At 36.8% G+C, this 13,269-nt stretch overlaps 1 protein-coding gene across 10 annotated transcripts in view; it reads right to left on the minus strand.

Annotated features, from left to right (window-relative positions):
* CNKSR2 (connector enhancer of kinase suppressor of Ras 2) overlaps nucleotides 1–13,058 on the minus strand; it is a 333,138-nt gene extending 320,080 nt beyond the window's left edge. For 2 of the 10 annotated variants that reach the window (XM_078146630.1, XM_078146627.1), the window contains exon 1: nucleotides 11,977–13,058. In XM_078146630.1, the coding sequence (XP_078002756.1) occupies nucleotides 11,977–12,040 (64 nt within the window). In that variant the 5' untranslated portion in view covers nucleotides 12,041–13,058. The remainder of the gene's footprint in view (nucleotides 1–11,976) is intronic. The other 8 variants (XM_020989906.2, XM_020989905.2, XM_020989908.2 and 5 more) reach the window with 6 other exon arrangements.
* Between the last annotated feature and the right edge of the window lie 211 nt (nucleotides 13,059–13,269).

Here is a 13,269-nt window from a genome sequence, read left to right on the forward strand (position 1 = left end):
TCATTATAACATAGGGATGGCTCTGGTATTTTCAAAGGCTAGTCCAGCAGAGCCCAATGACTGATGATGATACAGTTCTGATGATGAACTGCATGTCTACCATATGAATGCAAGCCTAAGTATGTTTAAAATGACCAATTGTCATTGGGTTGGTCACCAAGTGATTTTTTTTTTACCAGAGTAGCTTATTAAGTCATCTACAACGTAATAGGGAATGGAAAGAGCATTAAACACAGTAATGAATTTGGTGTAATTAAGACCTTCAAGCAAAACTTGTAGTTGTGATTCTATAACATTTCTTCCATACCTCTCAACAAATCTGGGTGGGCACCCAATAAATGTTCTTAATTCATACGAACAAAGTATCTCTTAATACATCCATGCCCTTCTGGTCATGAAGAATGGTTAGGAGAACTTGCAGAGTTTATGCCGTTGGGATTATGGCAGCAGTAAATGAAGAGGAAGAGATAGTGGTGCTATAGCACAAGTAGCAGTGTCTTGAATTTAGCATGATCTTGACGTTAGGTTGTTCTACAATGAATTATAGGTGTTTTATGATATAACCATTCCTTTTACAATCTTTTATGCATTATTGATTTTCTTAATAAAACCTTTCTTCACCATGTTGCCTTTCAATGAAGTTCTGCTATATATAAATTCAAGGCATTGGGTTTGGAGCAAAACTAGAAGGAGAAATAACTTACCACAAGCATGTCAGAAAACTGGTCATTGTGAGGCAATTCAACATACCAATAATAACTCACAATTGTATACCTGAATTTATATGGTAATCTTCATTGACATCTGGGTATTAAGAATGACCTTCTGAATAAGAGAGTTTTTACATGGCATAGTGGAAATTATGTTTCATTTAAAGTCAAAGACTTGGCTTTGAAGCCCAACTGTGTGATTTACTACTTGTGATTTGCCTTGGGCAAATCATTTAACCTTTCTAGATCTCAGGTTCCTTGAATTGTGAGGGGGTTGGCCTAGGTGACCTCTAAGATCCTTTACAGTTCTAAACCCTGTGTCTTATGCCATTTTTTAATTGAACAGCACTGGTGGGATTGGGAAAGCTGACACACATTCAGCACTATTACTGACATAATGATTGTGAAGAAAATGCTTTCACTCTGGGCTCCCAACAGTCTATTTATGGTCCTATGTCAAATTCTACTTTTCTCCTTACCATCTTCCTACAAACTTGTAAAACAAGAGGCTTAATGCCATCTAAAACACTGATTTATTTCAACCTAAGGGCTGCTAACTTCAAACATTCTATGCTTTGTAAACCCAGGATCTAAAACTTAAAAGCTACATTTTTATAAGACTCCTGTACTTCTCAATGTCACTTTGAACTTTTCAATATTTGAACTGAAAACCATCTATTGACTACATTCCCAAATCTACAAAACCAGGATCCTAAGGCAATGATTGGCTTAGACACTGGACTCAGGGTTGGAATGACTGACCCTTATTTTTTACTCAATGCCCTGGGCTATGTTCCATAAGTCATTCTTATCTGATAATTCCCAAAGTAAAAGGACTTGCCTCTTCACATAGATAGCAATTATCTATTCAGCTATAACTTCTTGGGTATTTGGCCAAGGGTTTCATGATGCAGGTATGCAAGAGTTGCAAGTGTGGATGGGGGTGGGGAGGAAGGTAGGAAATAGTTTTTACCTGTGGCCTAAGTAAATGATAACTCAAGTTTCCTTCGATCAGTCTTCAAACATTAAAGCACTTTTTATAGATGTAGCAAACATGTCAACATTGACTCAGAGTTTTCATTTAGTAGTTCATATTCTGGGGTGCATTCTATCAATAAGGTTGATCTACAGAAATGTACGGGGGGGATATTGCATTCAGCTACTTGGGGGCTGGGCTAAATGGCTACTGGTGTCCCTTCCAGCTCTCAAATTCTGTGGTTCTATGGACTTTTTACAATAAAAGTGCTTAACTCATCATTGAGACACTAATTATCTGCTGTGAAAGGCAAAATGTCAATCAACAAAACTTCTTAAAATTAAAATATGATTTCTTCATTCAAATGTCAAATATGACGGGGAGAAAACATACACGGGTCATATCATTCCCTTAAAGTAACATATAAAAATGAAATGGATGGTAGATGGATAAATGAGGGGAAAAAATGGCTGAAAACATTCCTCTCCAGCTTCCAACTCCATAATCAGCTATACAAAAATAAATTTGATAATTAAGCAGCTTTGGTAAAATTTGGTCCTTCCAAATTCATTACACAACACAGTTACTTAGATAAATTTTATCTTATTGGACTCTTTTGGACTTCTATAACAATCAACCTGTTAGCTTATTTTAAGTCCTTAGGTAATCTAGCTGGAGAAAACAAAACCTAAGTTACATGACAACCTAATAAAAATAGCTAGCATTTATATAGTGCTTTGAGGCTTGCAAAGCATTGTAACTTATCTCATTTGATCTTCGTAAGTTCCCTGTGAGGTATTATCCCCATTTTACAGATAAGGTAACATTCTGAGAAAAGCTAAGTGATTTGCCCAAGGTCACACAGCTAGTAGGTGTCCAAAGAGGGATTTGAACTCAAGTTTTCTTCACTCCAACTCCAAAGTTCTTATTCTCTGTTCCACCTAGCTGCCCCACTAAAGCCTACAATTATACTTTTGTAGAAATCACTTGAGGAAATATGTATATGTGTGTGTGTGTGTGTGTACATATACACACATACATACACACATACATATACACATACATACACACATACATATATATGAACCTATTTAAACCAACATGTTTTTGCAACAGAACAAAATGTTCAAATGAAAAAGAACTCTATCAAAAGGCCATTTCTATCACCTTCTTTATTGATCAGTCAGACTGATAAAACTTGCTTTCTAGAAGATAATAAACCAGCAGTGAAAATACATCCCACTTTACACTTTCAGTTTTCTCACTGGAATGATCTACCTTCTGAATGGCCTCAAAGTAAGCCCGAAGTACATATGCTATTATGCTAGATTTGTTTTTCAGTTGACGATGTGACAACACTGAGACCTGAACATTGACATTTTACACAAATTCCTTGGTGAGTTAAGGTTTTAGTCAATAAATTGTGATACTTAAAGTCATCTCTGATGAAACTGGAATGTCTATGAGGCTAAATCAAGTTTATATAACAATCGTAATTTTTGAGGAAGGAAGTTAGAGAGGTAAGTTTATAACACATATTGTTTTTTCCCTGAAATTGCTGTATTGGAAGAGTCAGAGAAGAAAATAATCTATTAGGAGTTAATCACTACCATTTAAGATGAAATCTGAGAAGGTAGATGAAACTTTAAAGATTAACTTTTAAAATGTAATATTAGCAAAATCAAACAAAATGTCTGCTAGGCAAACAGTAGCTTGTTAAACAAATAAAACTCTGAATAGAATCTTATCCAGCCTCTGAAATCCTTTCTAAATGCCACCATGGCCAGAAATATTTTGGTTTGCAACTCCACATAGCACCCATCATAAACTATTTTACATTATAATAGCCTTTTTTTGTTGTTGTCTTATCCTGCCTACCCAACTGTCTTATCTAAACTTTGCATCTCTCATAGTTGCTGCCACAGAATAGGCACTTAATAAATGTTTTTGGTATTATATTATCACATGAGGTTGTTTTCATATTTCATTATGTTAACTTTCTCAGTGTGCATCAAAGATAGAAAAAATTAATTCTAATAAGTGATGCTTCATTAAGGATTAATAAATTGTCACATGTGCTTTAATTTTATAGACTTTCAGTATACCTACTTAAGATTTGAAGGATGATAAATTCTTAGGGACATCTGTTTGCTTAAAAACACCTGTATACTGGCCAATGGTGCTATGTTAATTTGAACCCTTCACACATGGAACAAAACAACATTCAGCTTTACAGTGAAGATTTATTCTGAGCTTTATACTACCTCTAATCTTAATAAGGCATCTTTTAAAAAAATAAGCTAAGTAAATATATTAAAATAAGTAGGATTGCTTACCAAAATTAGATAAGGATAGAACAAGCAACCCAATATAATTCTGACATTATGCATAATTGAGCATTTTTAATTTAAGTTATTTTAATTTAAATACAACTTAAACACCAAATATAATAAAGAAGATAACACTTTTCATTAGGCCAAGGAGGCCTTCCATCCTTTTCATTCTGTTAATTAAAAAATTAAAAACAGAATGTTCATGTTACTAAACTATGAAAATGCTCTTAAAACCAAGAGGGCAATGGAGAATATTTCATTACATGGAGACAAGCAAATAAGACATTTATTATCTTTGATTTTATCATGCATTCTTTTTTGTTTGGTTGGTTTTAGGCAATTGGGGTTAAGTGACTTGCCCAGGGTCACACAGCTAGAAGTGTCAAGTGTTTGGTCTGAGGCCAGATTTGAACTCTGGTTTCTATCCACTGTGCTACCTAGCTGCCCCCTCTATCATGCATTCTTAAGTAAAGCATACGGCTTTTCAAAATATCTATGAAAAAGAACAAATAATATTTTCAAAATTGACATTGTCTAGAGAATAACTATATTTTAGTTTTTAAATTATGAATAAGACTATTTCTGGGCTGGCTATGGCAAAACTACATTAGCAAATCATGTTTATAGCATGAACAAAATATGTGTTAAGAATCGATTGAATGATAAATGTTTCCAAAGAAAATAGGTCTAATCTTAGTTTAAGGTCTTTGAGATGGCATCCCAACTTCAAGTTATGATCATAGTAAGCAACAGTATTTCTAGCCTAGATAGGCATGTTAGGTCATAAGTCTCATGTCCATGATGTACTTTTTTTTTTAAAGCTTCTTTACAAGGGAATTCAAATTGGTTGGTAATGGACTCCATAGGCATTCTCAAAAGGAAAGAGGGCTTGCTGATTGGCATTCTGTTTCACCATCTGTGAGAAGCTGGTTTAAGAATTTTCTTTTCATTTCAAAAGATTGCAAATATCATGCCCTCTTCTGGATAGAAAGCATTCTTTTTTCTTTACAATACTGAGTAGAAGAAAATTAATTTCATTATTTAAAAGAGAAATCACTACCCTATCCAGTTCATCTGATAACTATGAGCTTATTCATTATTCGTTCAACTGTCACCTGAAAAAATAAATCTGATTAAAAATAACAGTTGTAAATCAAATACTTTATAATGAGACTGTCATTAAAATAAAAAGCTATTCAGTACCTTAGTTGAATTGAATTTTTATCAATAGAAGTTATTTAGTCCTCTAAATTTATTATTTAATGTTACTATTATTTCTTATACCTTACATGCAGTGCAGTAAATGCTATAGGGAAATCAAAGACCTGACCATATCATGGGTCAACTAAAAAAAAAAAAACAGCAAAAATGAATAGCAATTAATGATGCAAGAATGGGATTTATAAAAAAAGGCAATTGGTATTATAAAGGTATTGTAGCTACATAAAAGCCCTCGGTCTACTTGTTATATAATGATTTGGATCAATTAAATTGAAAATGTTTAAAGGTTTGGCCCTAATTATAAATAATATTTGTCTTGCTTTTTTGGGGCATTTTTTCAAAATCATTACGGAGAAGTAGATTGCAATCTGTTAGAAGAAAACACTGTGTGCTCTTTACTGCACATTTCTGGCACTTAAAATTCTGTAATGCAGAATCTATTTAAAATAAGGATATCCTGTTGGGTCTCATGGTTTTGTGAAATGTAGATTTTGTTTTGAGCTATCCAATCTTTCTCTATCACTTTCCTTGTTTCTTTACTCTCTTTTCCCCTTTACCCTGGGAAATGTATACATTGTCCCTTCATATAATCACCTCACTCACATAGGTTTTTGTAGCATGGCCTTATTCCTATAGTATGCTCATCTTTGAATATGGCTGTAGTACTGCCTTTCCTTCTGATACTCACATACCTGTTGAAATTCCAATGCTTCAACAAATCTCATCTTAACTGAGAGTGAGGCATTATCTTCCCTCTCTATGCCCACAAGCATTTCATTTTCCATTAGCATACCTCTTGCACTTAATGCATATCCATAATGCAAATTCTTTTTCTTTACTTAATTTAAAGTCAGCATTTGGACAGTCACTTCTGTGTCTCTGGGTCCTTTCACTGATTCTTCACTTTAGATTGTAAATTCTAGGAACATACAGACTGACTAGTGGGTAGGCCATCACAGCTCCATACATACAGAAGTGCTAAATAAATATTATTACATAATAGTCATAAGAAACTATCTGCACGTACTATTTTGTTTTGAATTGGCACACAATTCTTAAGTATTTTATATAGGATATATTTAATGTCTATATCCACAAAACTCTATGAATTATATTCTACATATAGACAGGGTGAATTTCTGCTTTATGCAAGATAGATAACATTCCTATTACCAAAAAAAATATCAAAACCTAAAATGACTGATGAATATTTTTAAAAAACTGCTTAGTCACTGGAGGATTAAGAAAGGAGCAAGCCTGTGTTTATAAAAGTAAATGATAGCATGGATCAATTTGATCATTTCTATGTTTTTAATAACATATATAACATATAAAATTTTCTACTGTAATCATTTTCAAAAAATTCAAGCCAGATATTAATATCTATTCATTCAAGAAAGATTTGCTGAAAATGTTTACATTTTCCTTTGCAAAACTAAGATTAAGTTCATTCTTGTTCTAAGTAAAAATAAAATAAAATGCATCAGAAAAAGGAGAAAAAGTGTTATTAGACTTCTTAAGGAAAAAATAAGCTACAAAAATGCCCTTTCAAATATGTTCTCTCTCTACCACATTTTAATTTTATGCTCTTGTTTATTTCATTTTTCATGTTATAAATACTTTTTTCCTCTTGAGAGGAAGCAAAAAAAAATCAGTTCCAATCTTGGTTATCTTCCCACCGTGAATAACTATGAGAGCCATAACATAATGAGCTTAAACTAATATTAATTAAACATGTTGCTTGGATCATCAATTGGGAGAAAACATTCTTGATAGTCTTTTCAATATCATACATACTATAAATGATGCACTTAAAAGCCAATTTATGAGTCAATACACATTTATTGAAAGAAATACTTGGTATATGCTAAACATTTAGGTGTATATAGTAAGGAATAGAAATATATCCGCTCTCAAAGAGGGCGTTAACTTTTGAGATAAAAAAAAGGCAAGAAATTAACATAAATATGTGCATACAGATACAAGTGCCTCAAGGAGGAAGTCGGTCATAGTTGCACTCCAATGTTAGAGAATGAGAGATCTAATTTTGTTTTTTGAAGTATGATTATTAGACCTAAAGCTGTGAATTGAAGGCAGGAATAAGGTAAAGAGAATAGGGAGGTTATTCCATAACCCAAATAGTTGGAGAATGGGGAGTGAGGACTAATAGGGAGCATGGTGTACCCACTCAGCTATAGAGGGAAATGAGAATAACAAAATTAAGTGAGAATAAGTGATTTTGAATTAGCAATAATCAAACATTCAGATTTGATCCCTTAGGGTAAGGGAAAATTATTGCAGGAAATGACTTTAGCTTTGATACAGAGCACATTTTCAGCATGAAAGGGATAGAACTCAGGAAGGGAAGAAGGAAGTTACAGTAATTACATGTAAAATATACTTTGGCAAAGGTTTTGATGATGGGTGTCAAAATAAACACAGTTAAACAATATTTCAAGCAGTTGGACAATTTAGGAAGGGTGTCAAAGATAATGAAACATTTTGAATTCAGCAATTTTTTTTATAGCATTGCCCTGTTTATTTGAGAGTTACATTTCCAAAAGCCAATTTATTTTCATGGCTTTTGAAAATGATGTTGAAGTTTAAATCTAATCAAAACTGCAAATTCAAGTAATTAAATTTGATGTAATAAATATTTAGTCTCCATTTGGAGAATTTCTTCTCAACTCAAAGACTTAAGGCTTAAAATAACTACTTTGACTCGTGAGCTATTTTCAGATATTCATATATAAAAGCATGATAATTTTTAGACGCAATTATGGATTGAGACCCCTAATGCACAGAGAACTGATATTTCTTCTAGGACTAACACTGCCACAGACTTATAAAATTTATGGAAGTAATATAGAATTTATGGAAGCTATAGATTTTTCCAGTAAAGGGTGTGTGTGTGTGGTGTGTGTGTGTGTGTGTGTAGATGAGGAAGTAAATAGTTCAAAAAGCAGGCAGAGAATGAAAATCCATTAATTCATTTAACCAATAACATTTATTAAGCACCCAGTATGTGTAATGTACAGATCTTTACTATACACATTTTGTATTTGAGTTTCTTCTGTAACAAACTGAATTTTTGTCATTTAATTTATTTACATATTTATTTTTTAGCACAGGAAGAAATTTATTTAACAAAGTAATTTTGAACAAAATATAATGTAGATTGTTAACAAATCTTGGCAACTTTTGCTCATTGATTTTACCCTTCTCTCTTTGCTTTGATTGCTAAGTTCATGTATCACTTTTAAAATATACAGCAATTGTGTTTTGTAAAAATACATGGCCATGCCATTTTTTATGGCTGCTTAATAGTTTCTTTTCAGTTCAGCAAATATAAAAGTACTCAAGAATGAGCACTAAGTGTGCACTGCTGCACACAGTTATAACTATTTATGACCACGAATATCCGAAAACATATGCTATCTGATTTACATTTTCAGGATGATGAAACTGTCACATCGGTAGGGTGTAGCATGCTGAGAACTCCCACAATGCTGCAGTTGTTCTAGTCATATTCATCCTTTCGTGTTGCCTTTATAAAAAGATATGCAATGCTCTGAACATGATTGATCCATACCACAGCTGCAGCCTAAATTAAAGTGAAGTTTTAAATATTAATGTTTCTCTGGCAGGGATTAAAAGTTATTTTCCCAAAGCTCTATAATAAAATTCATTTGGGAAAAGGCTTAGAGAAAGGAAAATAAACAGGTAACATACCTTTAAGACACCTTTAAAGAAATATCTATTTCCATTGTTGTTTCAGCTACTGTTTTTCTGATGACATTCCATTTATAGCTAAGCTTAAATGTGATGACATAAGAAATCTAGAGATGTCTCCAAGTCTTCAAATCAATTAATTATATTATTATTAAGTGACTTGAGACCAGAATCATTGAAATAATTGTTTCAATTCTCCAATTCAGGATGGTTTTGTGCACACAAGGTACTCAGTGATTTTGGTTCTCAGGTGCCTTGCTTTTATCTTTTGAAGTCTTTTAGTACCAACAGGTACTAAAACCTGTTCTCCAACTTCAAGATAACAACAGCCATTTTATGTGATAGCTAAAAAAATATTAGCTTGGTTTCAAATGTCTGGTAGTTTAAAGTGGGTCAATTTTAAACGTATAACTAGTGGTCCAGAAAGTTTACAATGTATTAACACAACTTGGTTATGATATTTTGGATATGTGCCAGTGGCCCTAAAACTGTTGAGAGTTTTCTTCAAAATAGGATTGGGAATGGAAAATTTGCACTTTTCTGGAAGGGGGGAGAAGTAAGGAGGAGGGAGAAGATGGAGGATGAGTGTCATGATGCCCCCAAGATACTCTGCCTAGGGGCACCATGGGAACTTTTGAGGAAGGACAAAACTCTGTGTTTATACAGAAAATATGAGTACCTATGAAGTCAAAACAGTTTTTCTCTGGGGAGTTTAGCCAGAGACTCAAATTGAAGTGAGCTTTCCATCAATTACAAAGGAATATTTAGTTATTCAATTAATAATTCAGTATTTCCACTTCCCATGTGTCACAGCCTTCCTTACTTGGATGAGCAGGACCTGCTTGCAATAGAAGAAGGCAAGCACAGCTTCTCTTCCTTTAGAAGAAATAGCTGTGGCATTGAAGGGAAATTTCCAAAAGACGGAAGACGAAGGGCAAAAACAAAGTCTACAAGTGGAGTATCAAAAAAAAAAAAGAAAAAGAAAAAGAAAAAGAAAGAAACCGAAGATGAATGACTCAGAAAAGCAAACTAAATGGAAAAGGGAAGAAAAAGGATAATATGTAGATAGATAGATAGATAGATAGATAGATAGATAGATAGATAGATAGATAGATAAACTCCCACATTAAGAAATAAGAAATTAATAAAAATGGAAAAGAGATTTGGGGTGGGGGGGAGGTGGAGAGGGAGAGGAAATCTCTCCAGTCTTCTCTGGGCTGTGCCTACTCACCTGACACAGAGAGAGTCAAGCTACCTTATCTCTGCACTAAAGCACATTCATAAATGATAAATGATAAGCAGTCTTGTGAGCTTCCATCTAGAGCTTCTTCACTTTTGGATAACTAACTATGACCCTTGCTAGTGAACTTTCATCTCCAAACTCAAGACCATGAAAAATACATGTTGTGTGGATCCAGATAAATCCCTTTCTCTTCTTAAACTCTCCAACATTTTCGTAGTAGGTAATATGGGATTTTGTTTTGTTGTTGGGGTGTGTGTGCAGGGGAGCAATGCCTACTCTTATGAAAAGGTTCTAGGGAAGACAGGGAGAGCTGAAATGGACTCTTAAGAAGTCTGTCTTTTAATGAAATCTGTTTAGGAATGGATATCTCTATCTACATCTGCATGGATATCTATATCTACATCTAATATTAAACATATCACACGTGGGAAAGAGGAGGCAGCAACATTTCAGGATGGGGGGAAAAGAAGACGGCAAATAGGGGAGAGAGCTCTTTAGCAGTTTCTGACATCGTAATGTATCATCAGCGATCACATAAGCTCCAGCGGCTTCAGTATTTTTGTCGAGTCCGGTCTGCAGTGAACCAGAAGGGGAGGGGGTGGTAGTGGGGGTGAATTGGCAGCACTGAAAACAATTGATTTCGGCCTGCCTGGCGGGTGGGTCCCTGAGGGAAATCCTCCCGCGTCTCTTCTATCCCACTTGCATCGTGCATTACAAAGCAGAGCAATTCGCCAGAGCACTGGTGAGCATCCTCTGCTTAGACTCGGGAAAACCCTGCAGCCTCTGCCGTTTATTACCACCACCGCGGCACCAGTGGTGACACCGCTGAAGCGCCTCATCATTTCTAAGTATCGCCTTAGAACTAGTGTTCCTATTTGTCCCGAAATAGCAAATTAGAGAGGTCGAGGGGAAGGAAATGTGGGAAGAGAGACTAAGAAGAAGAAAAAAAAGAGGGAGTGGAGAAGGTAATTGGGCAAGAGATTTCATGTGGGTGTCTGGGATCTTAGAAGGTAGAGGTGAAACCAAAAAATAAACAACAACATTCGTGATTTTCTTTCTTATTGCTGTAACTGTAAAACACAGGGGTAAAGAGGAGAATTTTAATAGACACGATTAAAAAGCTACCCAGATTAAACCAAGCTTTGCTACCTGCTTGAGACAACAGATCACTTAGAAAGTCTGAGCTTTCTCATTGCCCCCGCACCAGATTGGCTCTACCCTGGCAAGCTCTGCGCCAGCTATAAGATTTCTCCCCGTGGCACGGATTTATCCTGTGCTTGCTGTGCACTGGGGCAAAACCTGTGCAAGAGAAATCTACCTTCCCGTAGACCCCAGGAAACCCCTCATCTTCTCCGATAAGCACACCTGCCTTGAAGCGCAAGGGGAGGAAGAGAGAGGGCCCCAGATTGGTGGACTGAATCAAAACAAGATGGGGGTTGTGTGTGTGTTGTGGGGGGGGGGTATATTAAAGGATAGTCAAGAGAAAACTCCAACCCTAACATCAACCCATTCAAAATCATGGCCGGTCGGCGGCGGGGGTGGGGGTGGGGGAAATCCGTAGGTCTCTGGGCTAGAAGAGGATATTCCACTCAAAATACAAAACAAATGCTCATGAGACGCATTTCTGTATCTATTAGCCATGCCTTGCAGAGTATTTCTAAATTGAAGAAAATATAACTAATTAATTGATTAAAGGAAGAATTCCTCCTCCGTCCCCTCCCCTTTCTTCCCAAACCTCACAACCTGAATCATTGGAATTACCTTTCATCCAGTCCACCACTTGACTCGGCGACCATTTGCTCACTGGTTCCATTATAAGAGCCATTGGGAATGGGATCGATTTCTTTGTCAGGCGAGGAATTCGAAAAGAAAAAGCACCCTAGAAATCTTATCTTTTTCCCCTCTGGTTCCTCTTCTCCCGCAGAGAGGATAGAGTGCTCTCTGGGTAGATGGATGGGTGGGAGCCGGGGAAGCGAAGGAAGGGAAGCAAACTGCCTTATTGTACCAGGTTTCCCAGTAGCACTCCCTGCTGTAAATTCTCTCAGTCAACCTAGAGCATCAGCGACAGGCAGCCCAGCCTGGGAGAGGGAGGGAGACGCCACCGAATCGCAGCTCTCCTTCTCTTCTTCCTCCTCCTCCTCCTCCGCCTTCTGCTCAGTCCCTTCAGCTGTTTCCCCACCTCCTTCTCTCCGTCCCTCTCCTCTGTCTCTCTCTCTGTCTCTCTGTCTCTCTGTCTCTCTGTCTCTCTCTCTCTCTCTCTCTCTCTCTCTCTCTCTCTCTCTCTCTCTCTCTCTGTCTCTGTCTCTATGTAGGGTTCCAATTCATACTGCTGTCTTCTCCCGTGGGGGGAAGGATGGGGACGCTGAGCACGCTCAGACGTCTGCTGCCCTCACCCGAAGCTGCTGCTGCTGCCGCCACCACCACAGTTCCTAGGTGCTGCTTCCTTAAGCAAGACTAGGGTTAGGTTAGGGCGTCTTAGGGGGAGGCTGTTCTACCAAGGCTTTGAAGGCGAGCTCTCCAGTCCTCCAGCAGTGCCTTGATGTCTCTCTCTTTCCCCAAAGCTCCAGCCCCTCCAACCCCCAAACTCCCTGACTTTCCTCTTGCAAGATTAAAACCCCAGGCACAGCACACAAACTAGCGGAAATGACGAGGTACCTCTTGCCAGCAAAAGATCCCTCTCAAACTCCCTTAAATGAGGAGAGGACGATAGGAGAGACACACGGAGAATCCCGTGCAAACCTCTCACCGCCCTTCCCTAGATGCTAAGGGGAAGAGAAGAGAACCCGAAACCCAACTAGGGCACGAAGCTCGAAGCTCTGTGTGTGTGTGTGTGTGTGTGTGTGTGTGTGTGTGTGTGAGACAGAGAGACAGAGAGACAGAGAGAGACACACACAGAGACAGAGACAGAGAGACAGAAAGACAGAGAGAGAGAGAGAGAGAGAGAGAGAGAGAGAGAGAGAGAGAGAGAGAGAGAGAGAGAGAGAGAGAGAGAGAGAGAGAGAGTTTCAAGACTGTGGGGGCCGGCCAAACCAGAGAAACACCACCTGCATCTTC

Source organism: Phascolarctos cinereus, unplaced genomic scaffold (assembly GCF_003287225.1).
Source record: "Phascolarctos cinereus isolate Bilbo 61053 unplaced genomic scaffold, phaCin_HiC Scaffold_726;HRSCAF=1367, whole genome shotgun sequence".
NCBI lineage: Eukaryota > Metazoa > Chordata > Mammalia > Diprotodontia > Phascolarctidae > Phascolarctos > Phascolarctos cinereus.